This window comes from Myotis nattereri (genome assembly GCF_964212035.1).
Source record: "Myotis nattereri genome assembly, chromosome: 13".
In the NCBI taxonomy this organism is placed as follows: Eukaryota; Metazoa; Chordata; class Mammalia; order Chiroptera; family Vespertilionidae; genus Myotis; species Myotis nattereri.
This window is the reverse complement of record NC_138088.1, coordinates 46316371-46332806: the sequence shown is the minus strand read 5'-3', so window position 1 is coordinate 46332806 and position 16436 is coordinate 46316371. Positions and strand designations below refer to the sequence as shown.

General features: G+C 46.3%; 1 protein-coding gene across 1 annotated transcript in view; it reads right to left on the bottom strand.

The window, feature by feature from the left end:
• Positions 1-16436, bottom strand: part of SORCS3 (sortilin related VPS10 domain containing receptor 3) — a 523227-nt gene that overhangs the window by 281354 nt on the left and 225437 nt on the right. The window contains exon 3 of the mRNA XM_081104642.1: positions 14291-14390. Within this exon, the coding sequence (XP_080960768.1) occupies positions 14291-14390 (100 nt within the window). The remainder of the gene's footprint in view (positions 1-14290; positions 14391-16436) is intronic.

The window sequence follows — 16436 nt, the reverse complement described above, 5'->3', positions numbered from 1 at the left end:
AGTGAGGTCTCAAGTCAATATTCTCCAAGTTTCTTTGAGTTACCTGGTGAAGTTAATCCCATAGTCCTGCTACAGAGTTTCAGAGATTGGAGGCAGAAGCTCTATGAGGTAGAGGGGAAAAAAGGGTGAAATACTGGGATGGTGGGGAAAACTTCATGGAGGAAGTGAGATTTAAGCTGACCTTTGAAAGAGAAATAAGACTTTGGTAAGTGAAGTGAACACATATCAGTGAGAGCCAAAAGATAAAGATAGGAATGGTGGTGAACAGAAAAAAAATGTTTACATTTACCTGATTTACATAGCTTATCACCAACCTTTGCCAACTCAGCCTATATAACACCATCTTCAGCAAGACCTCCATGAGGCAATGTGGCAGACATTGTTGGTTGCCTAGACAACATCTCTCCATGCCTTTCCTTCTTCCTTTTTAACAGAACCCATATTCTGTTGAGGTGCCTCCCTCTGTTCGGGCATGAACTTGGAGGAGGCAGAGCCGCACTCAACTCCCCTGGTCTGCCCAGCCCCAGCAAGGATGTGCACTTGGAATACAATGCTAGGAGCTGTGCACTTCCGGAAACAGTTCCCTCATTCTGAAGCATGTTGTCTCCTATTCTTCTTTCAATGTTTTCATGACTGGATGTGATATTAGAAACTGCAACCTGTTGTTATCCATCATGAAGAAACAGCCTGAGGACAAAGACCAACACTCTATATAGCCAAAAAAACCCACAGAAACTGCTCCTCAATGATATGATGATGTCATGGAACCAATGAATTTTTAACAATAGGGAACTACTTTCTTTCTTTCTTTCTTTCTTTCTTTCTTTCTTTCTTTCTTTCTTTCAAACCCTCATCTGAAGATATTTTTCCATTGATTCTTAGAGAGAGTGGAAGAGAGAGGGAAAGACAGAGAGAAATATCGATGCCAGAGAAACACATCAATTGCTTGCTTCCTGCATGAGCCCCAACCAGGGCCTGGGCCGGGAAGGAGCCTGCAACAGAGATACATGCCCTTGACCAAAACTGAAGCCAGAACTCTTTGGTCCACAGGCCAATGCTCTATCCACTGAGCAAAACCGGTTAGGGCAGAATTACTCTATCTTTAGACTTCCTCATGTGAAGTGACGAATTCTTCTGCCAGTTAAGGCAGAGTTTTCTGCACCTGCACCTTATAGAGCCAAAGCATCCCAGTTGCTAAAGGCAGGTATTGTAATTTCCATTTATAGATATGGCCTGAGATTTGGAGCATGTCAAACTTGCCCAAGATCATAGGATTGATGCCATTGAGCAGGGCATATAAAAGGCTGGACACTTAAGCTCAGAACCACTTGTTGTACCACACATATATACTCTCCCCTGGACACTGGGGAGCTTTTGAAAGTGTCTGAGTAGGATTGGCATAATCCAAGTTGTGATTCCTGAAAATAAATGAAAAGTTCTGACTATACTGTAATTCCCCACCTTATCTATGGTTTTGCTTTTCGAGGTCTTAGTTACCCATGGTCAACTGAGATCCAAAAATATTAAATGGAAAATTCCAGAAATAAATAACTCATAAGTTTTAAATTACAAACTCTTCTGGGTAATGTGATGAAATCTCACAGTGCCCCACTTGCTCTGTCCCACCTGGGACATAAATCCAGTGTATCCATATGCTACCTGCCTGTGAGTCACTAAGTAGAGGTCCTGATTATCCAATCAACAGCTGTAGTATCTCAGAGCTTGGGTCCAGTCACCTTTATTTTACTTAATAATGTCTCATTCACATCACTTCATCTCATCGTGTAGGCATTGTATCATCTCACATCATCACAAGAAGGGTGAGTACAGAACAATAATATATTTTAGAGAGAGAGAGAAAGATAGTACATTCACATACTTTTCATTATAGTATATTGTTATAATTCTATTTGATTATCAGTTATTATTATTAATCTCTTACTGTGCCTAATTCGTAAATTAAACTCTATCATAGGTATGTATAATAGGCAAAAACATAGCATACATAGGGTTCGGTACTATCTGCGGTTTCAGGCATCCACTGGGGGTCTTGGAACGTATCTGCTGCAGATAAGGGGGAACTGCTGTATCATTTTTGAGAGGATGGCTGGGGCAATGGCCCATTCCCTCACCACTTCCTTCTCCCTCACTTCCAAGGGAAACAGGCCCTAAGACTTCAGGGTAAACTCAGCAAGCATGAGTTCATATGCAAGCAGCTGGGTGACTGAAGAGAAGCAATCATCATAGCTGCTGAAGGACGAGATGGGCTCAGAGTACTTAAAACCATTTACAATCAGCTTAGGGGCCAGCTGAGGCAAGACATGGTCTCCAGACAGCCGTGTCAAGGAGCTACTAATGCTGAGGGAATCTTCTCTGAGAAATGCCTCGCATCTGCAAAGCTGGTCCCCTCTGAGCTATCCAATGCCGATGCTCTGTGATTTGGGATCAAGGTGGGGTGGTTGAGACCAGGAAGCCAGCAGTTTAGCATCCCAAGCCGCCTTTCCGGAGCTAACCTGTGTGCTAAGCTTCTGCTCTGACCTCAGCTCACTCCTCTGGGAGGTCCAGAGTGGAGGCAGGAAATCTCCACTGCATATAGATGCTGTCACTGCCTTCCTCAGGATGACTGAAGATTGGAGGTTCAGGCCAAAGACCACTTTGGATAATTGCATCCTATCTCTGCTGCTCTTCTTAAGTGACTGTCCTTGCCTGGCCCGCTGACTGCTTTAATCACTCAAGTGCCTCGCCTGTTACCATCCCCCCAGCAAGCGAAAGGTACCCAATCAAAATGTGCTGCCAATAACCTCAGTCTCGGTCTGGAAACCCATGTCCAAGTCTACCTTTTAGTCCACGGCCTGACTTTTTGCTGTCTTCCCTGCTGGCTAGTCTTTCTGTTTGGGGCCCTTTCTGGCTCTTTGGATGCCAGCTAAATGTAGACCTTTTTTCTCCTTGTTCAGTCTTGACTCAAACTCTCCTCTACAATTAGAAGATGGTGCTATCTTTGGCTGCTCTGGGTTCAACTTGGCCTTGGGACAGTATCCAGGGCCACATGCCCTTCCCACCTTTCCCACCAGTCACCCTGGTCTGAAAGACGAACCTGGCCTCTTCTGTTCCCCTGGAAACTCGGGGATTACTGGACAGAGACAGCAAGCCCCTGTCAGGGTTCACCTTAGCTGCCTGTCTGCCCAGGTCTGCCTGTACCATGCACGGTCTTTCTGCGCAATTTCATAGGAAGAACTCTGGGCCTGGAGCCAGAAATCTGATTGGTAAAACCCTAGTTTGGCCATTAGGTGGCTATGTGACCTTCAACAAGTGAGACTCCCCCAACTGGGACTCAGTTTCTTCATCACTTTAATGAGACTTGAGCCAGACCACCTTCCAGTAGCCTACCAGCTCCACCCGTCTCCAAATAGGTCACCCTTTTCCTGGGCGAGAGCCATGAGTGCCCAGCCGGGCTGAGCGCCCTTAATCAATGGGCAGGGCGGATCCATGATGGGCTGACCCCCTCTTTAATGGAGCAGTTGTCCTGAGGTTGGGACAATGATAAGAGTAACAATAGACATCATTTACTGAACATCATGTGTCAGTCACTGGCTATGCATTTGTAAATATTTCTCATGTAGTCTTCCTATTAGCCTATGAAGTGGGTACTAGCATTATCCTGATAACACAGACAAAAAAAGAGAGAGAGAGAGAGCAAGAGATTTAAAAATATGTAAGAATGTGCCCAAGCCATCAGCTGCTGACATGGAGCGCCAAGATCTGAATTAAGTGGCTTCTTGCCCAAGTGGAAAGAGACCCCCCTTCACCCCCAAACCCAGCCAGCTCCTGCCCAGTGGGGGCCCATGAGTGGGAATGCCACAGCTCAACCCTGCTGCTTGCTCTTGAATTACTGAATGCTAAGGTATTTCCCCAGGCTATTTCCTGCCCCCATCCACCCCAGTCTAGTGTCCGTCCTGTATTTAAGAAAACTCAGCAACCCTGTACCACCCTGACTTCTCCCTGGCAGAAAATGGGTTTCATAACTCCCAGCTTGGGCCCGTGGTCCTGCTGGGCCGGAAGGACACATGCGCTCTGAGTAGCCACAATCCTTCTTAAGATATGCAAAGAGGGACTCTGGAAGGTCACCGTGCCCATCTAAGCAAAGGGAGGCCAATAAGACATATTAAGAGCTTATGTTTTGAACTTGGACAATCTGGGTTCAAACCTGGCTTGGCCACTCCCCAGCTGGGACAACTTTATCTTTCTGACTCAGCGTGTGCCCCCGCCCCCCCCCCCCCACCACCACCACTCCTTTGAGGATCTCAGTCACTCTCTTTCTCCCCATCTCCTTTCCTTTACAGTGGGGATCATAACAGCATGTACTTTATATATTTGTATGTGAGAAAAATGTTCCTGTAAAACCCTTAGCACCACACACAGTAAGTGCACAGTAAATGTTAGCACTTTTTTTCTTTGTAAAATCCAAGCCAGAACCGGAACCGGGCCTTGATGTCTAATTAGCAGCTGTTGCCATAACTGCAGCTGCTGAGGTCTTGGGCCGTCGGGTCCTCTCCTAGCTCTGACTCCAAGGTGAGAGCTCCACTTAAATACGTCTGTCAGTGTGACAAACAGGCCCTGAGCCAGGCACGGTGCCCCCCACACAGCAAAAAGACGGCAAAGTGTGGTGTGGAGAAAGCTAATGGGTGCACAGACGGAGTGGTGCCTACTGGGGGTGCCATGCTGGGGAAGCTGTGAGGCTCAGAAGCCAAGGGACCTGGATATGAATCCTGCGCCCCCAGCTCTCTCTGCCTCCTGGAGTCGGGAGGATAATGGACAGAAACTTGCTTTGCACACGCTTATCGGGGCTGGCACCTCTCATTTTTAATTTATGCATAATTAAGTGATATAGAAGCAATCGATGGATCCATGAGAAGAGAAGGAGCATGAACCAGTGGCTGGACAGAGAGAAATAGACGCCATGCAGAGGGCGCACTTCTTTGCTTTGGAATTTGGAAGTTCTTTGCCTAATACTGGTTTGAGAGAGACAGGTCCCATTTCCCAGGATAGAAAGTCAGCTACTTGGCATCCCTGGGTTCTGGGCACCATCCCTGAGCAGAGGGGAAGCCAAGGAGAGGCTCATTTAAATGGCGGGGCGGGACAAAGTCGCATTGTTGAGCATCCACTCTGTGCACTCCATATACATTGTTGTTTAATCCTTAAATTTGTTTTTAAAATACTATTGGAGCCCCATCTACCAATGAGGACACAAAGACTTAGAGAACTTCAGTAACATAGTCCAGGTCACACCGCTAGTGAGGCATAGGCTGTGCTGTGAAGCTCTTCCCTCCACATGAGGTCACTGGGCTGGGCCCCCCAAGAAGGCGCTAGGAAGAGCTTCCCTATCCCTGGAGAGAGATCCCCATGTGTTTTCTCGCACCCCCATCACCCTCTCTTTCCCCCTCATCTCCTTTCCCTGTTGGGTCATCACGAGACAGCGGGAGCCACCTCTCTGAGTTAGACTCCTACTGCGGAAAGACTGGGCTGGCTGTCTGCATGGGCTACCGGAGGCCCTGTGCACGGGGCTGCCAGCACCAACCCAGGCCTCCATTTGTCACAAAGTCAGTGTCTCCCTCTGCACCGCTGGCTCAGACCCCAATGTGTGATGCTGGGACATACTTGCTCCAGATCCGCCCCGAGCCATTTGGCAGGTCCGGGGATCCCAGGATGCTCACCCCTCATTACCTGGACACGCTCACCAGCAGTGTGTGTGCGGAGCACTGACGCCTGTCATTCCGACCTTGGGCAGGACGTGGGGGGACGGGCAGGGGCAAGGCATTCATGCCAATAGCAATCTCTGCTTGGTTGAGCTCACCCAGGAATTAAAAAAAAAATAGAGTCATTTATTTCACTGGTGGTGGTGGGTTTTGTCACCTCTGAGGCAGCGAGGTCCATTTGCTATATAACTGTGCCGCGGAACATTAGCAAGAACACATTGCCCTGCCTCCCCACACTCTTTGCTAAAACCCCTCTGCCTGTGATGCTCAGAAAAGTCTCCCAGAGGGTCTAGCGAGGGCGGGGCTGGGGAGAGATGGAGAGGGATGCTTAACACAGGCACCTCATCGCTCTGAGAGGCTCCTGTCAGCCTGTCTTATACGCAACTCTCATGCCATAGACCCTGCTCAGAAGCCTGCCGTGCTGAGTCCTAACTCCATCGCTGAGCTTTTGGGAGTCTGCACTATCTAGTGTCCCATCTCTCTCCTGATTTACAACTGCTAACCCTAGTGTGCTTCTGACTTAATGATGCGTAAATTAAAACCTCCACACCCTCACGCCCACATCCAATTGGCCTACTTCCCTCCTCCAAATCCCAAGCTTTCTTCCACAGTCAGCCTGACCCCTGCCTCTACCTCTCACCGGCTCTGATTATGCCACAGGATGACATATTTCTTCAAGCAGGGTGCTGTGTTAACTCTTCCAGACTGGGGCACACTGTCCTCCTTTCTGAAGACAGTCAGAGTGTAAAATTCCCACCATCTCACTGGCCATTGAGTCCGGTTTAAAAGCCTCATCAATGTTCGTCATGATGTCAGTTTCCCTTGCCCAGCCTGATGCTCTCCTGCTGCAGTTCAAAGCCCTCTCCTTTGGGTTGTGTTCTTGTCTTTCTGCTCCTATTACTGGCTCTGCCTTAGCCTGTATCTTCGGCTGCCAAGCCCCCCCCCCCCCCGAAAGGGAAGTCCTCCTCAGAGGCTTACTGAGCAACGATGGTGTTCAACGAGGGTTTCCTGGGGTGAGCCAGGCAGCAAAGCAGAGCTGGTATCTCATGGGACCATCCGGAAAAGCAGGCTTCCTTTCCATCCTTGGACATTGCACCCCAGAGTTAGCCCAGAAGAGGAACAGGGTTTTTCTTATTATTTCCTAACTCGGGTTTTCGTAATGCTTTTTGTTCAACATCTTCTATATACACAGATGCACATGGACACACACACATAAAACCAAAAACCAATAAAAATCAAATTAAAAAAATAAGTTAGGCCATAAGCCACTAAGAAGTGCAGTAAGTGGCTAATTTTTATTATTCCTTTTAAAAGCCTGAATAATCTTTACTGCAAATCATACTTTTATTTTTTTTAAATATGATATACTCAATGCAAACCCCAAAGGGCACTTTGGAGAGAAGCCAAGCTATAGGTTTATATTCTTCCCATTTCCAACTAAAATGCAAAAGAAAAAAAAAACTAGTAATCATTTTAATGAGCCTTTAAATAAATTCTTGGCTAGAGCACACTGCAGTAATTTATATGGGGAACCACATACATATATTTGCTGAGGAAGGGACTTTGTGACTAAAGACTGAATTTCCAAGAACCACTCTAGAAGCCTTTTCCTTTAAGTGATTAGTTTGAATTGAACCACACTTCATGTCCACTCCATCGCTGGGTCACACTTGCAAAGGCAGGTGGAGATTTGCAAACCAGTGTCTTTCCCCTCATTGATCCACCTCTCCCCTGCCTTCTTAGTGCTCCGTTATTCTGATTTCAGGTTCTCTTTCTGGCCATACCAAGAAGAAAATGTTTAGACTCAGAATCATTAAATGAGGGAGTTTGACCCAAATTCTGTTCTTTTCCTTTTTCCACCCCTTCCTCTCACACGTCTTCCCCTCATACATCCCCTGAGACACTGCTCTAGCCTCCTGGTAACCGTTAATTTATGAGGCAAGAAAACAAGGTGGTGGTGAATTAACAAGGATGGGACCATTTTTCTCCATCAGCAAAATAATCAATCTCTCCCAGAAAAGCAGCATATTTGGTTTTAAGAGTCAGAGAAGAGACCAAAAAAATGTGACAGTGTGCCTCCTGGACAGGGCAGAATATGAGGCTCTTAAAAACCCTGGGTTCTGGGAGCTGCATCCTCCCCAAGGAAGCCAAGAAGCAGACAGCCTGTGCAGTGAGCACGAGGACACAGCCAGGGAGCCTGGCTTCCAGTCTGTCACCATGACGCTAGCTCCATCGAAGTCATCACAATCTCCCCCCAGCCCCCCACCCCTTTCTGGAGTTTATTTCCTCCAAAGAAATATAATATTTCTCATTCTATCTTAACATTGCTTCCAAAGGGCCCAGATAGGTAAATGATCTTGTATCTCCATTTGACAGATTGAGAAACAGAGGCCCAGGAAATTCAAATGACTTTCCCAGTGCCCTGCAACTAATTAAGAGAAAGCCCTAAACAAAAAATCCCAAATCCTTCCTGAGCATCTCCTCCCCAGGGAACCCAGCCTCTGGCTTCTCTGGTGGCTGTTTGGCCATGGCATGCTACTCTACCCTTCTGTGCTCCCAACACGCATAGGCACTTAGGATTCCAGGTGCTCAGTTTCTCATCCAGATTCATTTGAATTGGAATTCCAACTGCAGTATCCTTGGGGCTTGGAGACCAGAGAAGTGAGAAGCTATGGCTGTTGACATAAACCCTTACAACACACATCCAGTGAGACCAGTGGGGAGTACATATTCCCGATTGCTCCCTACTCGCATTCACCACTATAGCCAGTCAGGGTTCCCCATCAGATCTGAGTGTTCCAGCTGTCAGCAGCCCATGGGCTTGGCAAAGAACATTAGATTAGGAGTCCTAGAGACCTAGTTCTAGCTCCAGCTGCAAATGGCTCTGAGAACTGAGACCAGTCCCCAAATGGTCTCTTCAGTTAGACGAGAGCCTGTACAGTCTCTAAGGCCCTTTTAGCTCCAACGTGCAGTGAGTCTAAGAATTAAATCTGAGCAAAAGTGAGTTAGATAAGCACATGAGACCAAGGTAAGAGGCCATTAGCAGCCAGATGTAAGCAGGTCACTGACCTCTAGGTGTCAAACTCATCATTTGTAAATAGAATAATGTTAGTACTAATGATTATTGATGATGTCTTAAATGAGTTAATTCATATAAAACATTTAGCATAATTTTGATGCATTATAAGTGCTCAAAAATACTACCTTATCATCATCATCATCATTAATATCATAGACACTTATTACATTTGAAATCAGAAACAAATATTATCACGCAGGTATATTACACATTTCTGAAAGCAGGAACCTGCCTCTAACATACTTTGCTCAGTTAGACATCAGAGATTGAATAGATTGCCTAAGAGCCTAAAAGTATCTTTCCACATTTTTTGGCTTGGCTTTGCTTTAGTATAAAAGATTTCAATACCTGTGAATTGAAGTGTACTACCCTAGAGCTTACTTCCCTGACCCCCTAGTAATCTCCGTAGACATGGCCAAGGAAAGCAGGAGCCCAACAGTTTAAAATTCTGTGTTTTGATTTGTGTAGATGTCAAAGGGAGCTCAGGGTTATGCTGTTGTATTAGGAGAATGACAGGAACAACCAACATCCAGCCACACACACATGCCTCTTTAACAGCTTGGCAGAGGCTGTTTGCGCATCAGAGAAATCTGACTAGTAATCCCCACTGTATTTCTGCAGGGTAGCCTGGAAGTAATTATCCCTCTCACTGGTAAATCAATTAGGAAAGGAGGATCTAACACTCCCCTCCCTCTCCAAGAAATCGCTAATCCTCTCACACTAATGGGCAGAAAACCCCAGGCAACAAAGTTATAACTAACAGAGTGATGACTGCACTCAACCTGGTCTTTAACCCAGTGGCAGGGACAGCCCACCTGTCTGAGATCAGAGTAGAGGGCATGACCCTTGTGGTCTGACAAAGGTGAATGGGCATCCTGGACCCTCTCTTACCAGCTACTTCACAAAAAGCAAGAGACTCACCCATCAAATGGGGATAAAACTACCAGGCTCAGGGGATTAGTAGTGAAACTAGAATATAGTATAGAAATGAACTTAGCCCAGTGCCAGGAACTTATTAGGAACGCAAGAAAAAGAACTCATTATCCTATTCTGATATCAGACCTCGCAGTCCTCCTCCCACCCACATGCACAGCGGCACCCACACCTCTACGCTGCAGTCATGTGGTCACATTCCCTGGAAGGTCGGGAATGGAAGCTTCTCTGGTCTCAAATGGAAGCTTTCGGTCTTTGCTCTCTACCATTTCCCAAACACTGTTTCCAAATCTGCAGGTGGCAGTCTCTTCTGAGCCAGAGCAATTAGGCCATAACATGCCTGCATTTTCCTATCCATGCAAAGATGTGTTTTCAGATAGACACCCAGAGGAGCCACGGCCCTCTCTGTTGGGACAAAGCCTTCAGCCTATTGGCAGAGAGCACAGCTGTTAAGTGCAGGCTTGACCATGGCATGTGCCATTCTGCATGGGCCTGAGGACAAGAGTCCATTAACACTAATGAGTTCTAGAGGCCCAGGGACATTTCTCTCCTGCAAGGGGAAGGAGCTCAGACCCCACCATAGCAGAGCCCCTTCTCCCAGAGGCGGGCCTCACACACACCTAATCTAGAACCAGCACAACTGCTCCTTGTGTTCAACGTGCCAAGCTCAGACATCACTCAGGTGGTCAGCTAACAGGCCAGTGGTTGGAGAAAAGCGAACAGTAAGGGATAGAGAAATGCACATCAAACACAGCCTGGGCAGGTCAAAATCACTAAAACTATTGTAGCATGGTTTAGAACAACTCCAGCGAGAGCAGTTCCCAGCACTTTATAGCAATTTACTGTCACTTAGAGAAAGCCTAGTCGGTATTACTAATCCAAATCTCAACGTCCTTAAGGGAATCCAGCATCACTGGATGTATCTTGACAAATCTGTCCCCTAAATAAAACCAATGGGGAGGCTCCTGAAGACCCACCCATTGTGCAGGGTTATTGGAGTCTATTCCTTTATTGTGTGGGCTTTCTAAAGTGGCTGGGAGGATTGGAGAGTGTATAGATTAAGCTCCTGAAAGGAAGTTACGTATAGGAGGTGCTCAATGAATGTTAAGATTATTGCTGATAGAAGGACACATACACATGTTAGCATCTCTCCTTTTAACCTAAGGGCTTATCAGCTGCCTGCAGTTAGAGATTTCGTGTTGTTGGAAAATCAACAATCAGCTTCAGAAACAAATATATAAATACAAGCACAATTTGCTATTTTGCCAGGAGCAACAGATCTCTGCTATCCTCACCGACTCCAAGGGAAAGAATAGCCATCTGTTAAATAAATAACTCATTAGGTGAAAAGCAAGTGTTTCCACAAGATTTCCTGAAAAAATCTGCTGGAGAGTACCACTGTTAGTTGGCTGATGAACATGGAAGGCCACAGATAATCTCAGTGCTGAGAGAATCAAAAGACTGCTGCCTAATTCAAGCTGAGCTGAGAATCCAAATAACCACAGGTTTAAACATCAAGACATAACTGAGAAGACACTTTTTTAAAGTTGCATTGCAAGGTCATAATGAATCACAGCACTAGGCCAATAAAGAAACAAATAAGAGCATTTTCATGTATATCTAACTGGCATTCTGCCCAAGTAGCTAGAGAAGGGAAGTTGTAGCAAACTGAATAGTCTGGTTAAGAGAAAGTCGCCAGGTAGAATATTTGTGCACCGTCAGTAACCACAGGCTCAGAATACAATAAAAAACACTTAACAATAAAATGAAAGAGCATCTAATTGCATCTTTCCTTGGGTGCTTCAGAAAGCACTTCAGGATCACAGTGTGCTTATGAAATTAATTTCTATTGTCATTTTAAAACAATAAAGCCATGGCATTAGCCTGTCATTTGTCTTTCTCCAAGCTGAGTGAAGAAAATGTCTCTGCTATAACTTTCTAGGTGGTAGTGCCTTTTAGATTGGAATTAACTGAGATTTGGTGGTGTTTCTAAGAGAAGACAGACAAAATAGGCCCGACTTTTAAGTGGGCAATAGTTTCTGGGAGAAATTGTCCAGAGTGCACATGGTCTAGACGTCCGCTCTACGAAGAAGAATGGAGGTGGCATTTCTGCACCCATGGTCTCCAAACCTCAGTTGCGTCCCTCCCTACCCTCAACATCTGCCTTAACCAGACCCTCATGTCTTGTACTTCTAAGCATTTCTGGGCTGTGCTAAGGTGAGTTAAAGCAGTCAGGAGTAGAGAAAAACAGCAAAGACCGAAAGAGACATTGCAGGAGTTTACCAGGAAAGACCTGGTAAACAGATAGATGACTATCAAAAGGATGAAAACAGGGGTGACCCTTTCATATACCACATGAGAAAATCCTCATGAAGACAGATGATCTATCATCTATATGGAAATATGATAAAATCTGTTGTGGTCCAGACACGGGTCAGAGATAACCATTGAAAGGAATCTGCCGTGTGTCAAATACCCACTTCTTGCTTCTCCAAAAATACATACACCCTCTGTGATGCCATCCTACCCCAAGTGACCGGGAGTTATGAGACCAATGACCAACTCAACCCATAACCAGCTGAGTGGCCTGGGTGGGACATTTGTCCTCTGTGGGCCTGTTTCCTTCTCCATGGAGGGAGAAGGGAAGAGAAAGAATTAAAATAGGTCATTGCTGACTCCACTGAGTCAAGTTTTATTTTGTGTCCACCATGGACATGGCACCAAGTTTTAAATCAAGGTCATGAAGCAGTTGCCTCAAGCTTCCAAGTCAGAACTACATCATCAATTTTGAAACTCTAGGTTGTGACTGTAGAGGAAGAATAGGTACAAAGTGTGTTCTGAAATCTGGACTGGGGACCGAGGCTACTGGGTTCTAACCTGGATTTTTTCTTTTTTCTTACCTGACTCGAAGGGTTATTTTGGCTTCGTGGTTTTTTGTTTTTTTTTTCTTTTTTTTTCTTTTGTTTTTTTTTTTCCATCTATTAAATGAGGCTGTTGGTGTAGATGAAAGATTCTCAACCAAAACTCCATGAACATTTTTGGTTCATGGTGGGATCAGAGCTGTTCACAAACCCCTAAAAATTGGTTTCAAATTTTGTGTGTAGAGGCCTGTTCCTAGAAAGGAGGTCTAGAGTGTTAAACAATTTTGCAAGAGTTGAAATTCAAAACCGATTGAGAACTGCTGGTATAGGTGAAATCTATGATCCCTTCCAACTCTGACATGTAGTAATTCAAACAATACTGAAAAAAATAAAAATGGCCATGCTTTGGAACAGAGAAAAGAGAAACCACTCAGCTAAATCCGGTAACAGGTGCCTAAACAGCCATCCCAATTATCAGGATTTGGGAACTTGATGGTGGGCACAGTCTCAGATCCGGGGAACTGCGGAGCAAGCTGGACCTCTGGGCATCCATCCCCAACGCTGGCCCAGGAACCACCAACTCTGCTTCCTCCCTTTGGGGATACGCAGGACGTCCAGGCGGTGGTGAGGAGAAGGGGTGGGGCTGAGAGGTGTGACGCTAAGGATTTCAGTCAAAGCTGCTGTGTGCAAGCAGCATAAACAAGCATCGTTTAAGTCACTGTCCTGGATTCCAGGAGTTGGAACCACAGATCAGAGACATCTGCACAATGGGCTGGCACACACCCCTGAGTTTTCCTCGCTGAAGAGAGGGTTTGCAAACCACTGGGGACTGCAAACCAGTGTGCAGGAGGAGAGCTTGGGAGTGTCATTTCTGGCATTTAAGAAACAGTCATAGCCTTTTATAGTATATTCCTGGTGTGTTTATGATGGCCAGGCCTGCCTAAGCTTCTAAACAGCAGTGCTTTCCTAGCTGAGGCTAGATCACTTCTCCCCAAAGCTAATATACTGCACAGCATTCACGTTCTAAAGCTGCCCCTAGTTCCATAGAACCCAGGCCCCCTCCTCCCAATAAGTCTGCATGACTCAAGTCCCACCTGTGAGTTCATTTCAGGCCTCAGAAGCAGCTCCAGATCAAGATGACAAATCCAGGAGCTGCCTACCCTTCCCTTGGCAGAAACCCTTTCTGAAAATATTCCAGCAAGAGTGGGGCTACAGAAGGACTCAGCTCTGGAGTCAGGCAGACCCATTCTGAAATCCTAGATCTGTTACTTAACACTGTCTAACTTCAAGCTAGAAAGTTACTTCATCTCTCTGAGCTTCCGTTTCTTCATCTGTACAATGGGGACAATGATCCTTTCTACCCCATGGATTCATTGTGAAGATATATACATGAAATAAGGTGTATAAGACACTGAGCACCATCCTCGGCACAGAGGAACCCCTTACCTGGTCATATGGTTTTACTGTTGTTGTTGTTGTTATCATTATTATTGCTGCTACTATCAAGGTTATTGGTAGAATTACAAACTTCTTCCATGTCCTTAGCGTATAAAACAGACCCTGTCTAAGCTATTCCATGCCTCGTGTTTTTTCATTACTCACAGCCCTAGGCAGGCTTGCTGCCCCCCAGGGAGTGCCCAGGACCCACCGACCCCTCCTCTTACCTTCCTTTTGTTGGTGGGATTGACATAGAGGTAACTGAGGACAGTCTTCAAGCCCACTTTGTCATTCAGCTTTTCATAGGTGGTGCCATAATTCGTGGACCTGCAGGTAAGAGAAAGGCAAAGATTGTTTTACCAGAGGGAGGGCTGTGTTTAATGGGGAGCCAGGCTCTCCTGGGACAACACCTTTGTTCCCAAATCACTCAAAGTGCTTCAAAGTGCTTTTCTGAGATAAAAGGCCCCATTAATTTTAGAAGAGCAATTAGCCTAATCAATGGGCTTGCTTACTCCCTAAGCTGGCTCGCCTTTGCTCCTGGCCCTTCTCAGGACATACATTTCTGCCCTCTGTGTCGATATGCCATAAGAGTCACTGCGGGAGAGGGCCTGCCCCCGCAGCTCAGCCCTCAGGTGCCTCTGTTTCTCTGCATGGAGCTTGGTTCTCAACAGCAGGGACTGTGCCAGGTGGGAGGCCAGACTGTCACCCGAAGTCACTGGGTCCAACCAACTTCACACCCCCTCCACTGAGCTTGAAGCAAGGGGACCCTCGGAGAGGAAGAATGTGCCCTACCCAAGAGCTTGTGGGCCCATAGCCAGGCCAGGCCACACCAGGTAGAGACTTTGATGCTTCATGTAGGAGCAACGGTGTGCCAGGGTGAAATGCCAGCAACGCTGATCTGCTTTCCAATAGTTCATCATCATCCCAGTTATCCTGCTGGCTACCTGCTCCTCCTACCTGCGCCTAATCTGAAGGGCTCTGACCTTATATCAGAGCAGAGAACAAAGGCAGGCCAACTCCTAGGCTCCCTCCCATCCATCTCACCTTTCCAAGGTGGAGGACAGACAGCAGGTGCCAAACAGATTCAAGTAGCCAACCTACTTACCACCTTTCACCTCCTTCCCGCCCTTCCTCCACACCTGCCTCCTCCTTTTCAAACCACCAGTATCATCAGGTTCTCACTCCCTCTTCAGCCATCGCCTTCCTGGGCCAGACCCACAAAACTTCCTCCACTTGAGTCATGGAGGCCAGTTTGTTGTCTCTCTGGTCAACGGACCTCATGGGAGCCTTCATTCTGCCTCTGATCTCAGTTTCCGACTCTGGCTGTGGACTGATCCACCTATTTACTACCTGCCCTGGCCTTTTCCTTGAGCCTTCGCCCACCTTCTAACTCAAATCTGCTCTTGCCCTGGACCACAGATTAGCTTTATAAACTTAGTAGCCAAATGGTGATGACCTTAAAGAATTATCCCCACCCTCCTCCACCTGCCCAATTCCATGGCCCTAGACCAGCTTGCATACCCACCCTCGCCTCTGTGAAGGCTTCACTAGCCCTCTTCCCAATGGCCACTCATCTCACCTCTGCTCCAGAGCTAAAGCCACATCCAGGAGGCCCCCATGGCACTCCGCATGCCTCTTTTCCACTCTTCAATATTGTCATGATTAGTTTCTTTATGTTCTCCTTCCCTAAGATAGTGTAAGCTCCTCAGGGACAAGGAACTTCAGAGAACACTATGGCAAGAGGAAAGAAGGTGAACTTTAGGCATAGCAAAATGTGTTTCATTCCCAGATCTGCAGCTCTCTGGGAAACTTACTAAAGGGTGTAAAGCATAATAAAATGTTAAAACTTGAAAAAGTTTTTTAAAGGACATGCACTTCTCCTTTCCAGAACCAGGCCTTATACATCATGCACACTCAGCATGTTTAATGAATAAATAAACACCAATATCTCAAATCTTTCCCTGGGCTACTGGCTCCATATGGTCATTGGTTCTTCTAACTTTAATAATCAGCCCCCCAAAAAACTCACTTCTTATCTTCTGTCTCCAGGCTACGTTAGGCACTGGGAAGAACTCTCAATCTTTCTATTTGCCTTTATCTCTCGGACCCAGCTCAGTCTCCAAGTCTTAATGATTCTATCTCCTAAATAACCCTGGTCTTTTTGTCCTCGTGCCAATGCTGTGGCTCAAGTATCATCATTTTGCCACAGTCTTCCAACTGGACGCCCTTCTTACAAACTTCTCCCCACCACCACCATCCTCCATAGTGTCACCAGGTTGTATTTCAACCACCCAATCTGTTCACCTCACTCCCCGCCAGTAAGTACTTACTGCCTGCCTACTCTGAAGTTGTATCTTCCAAGCTGAGTCTTGT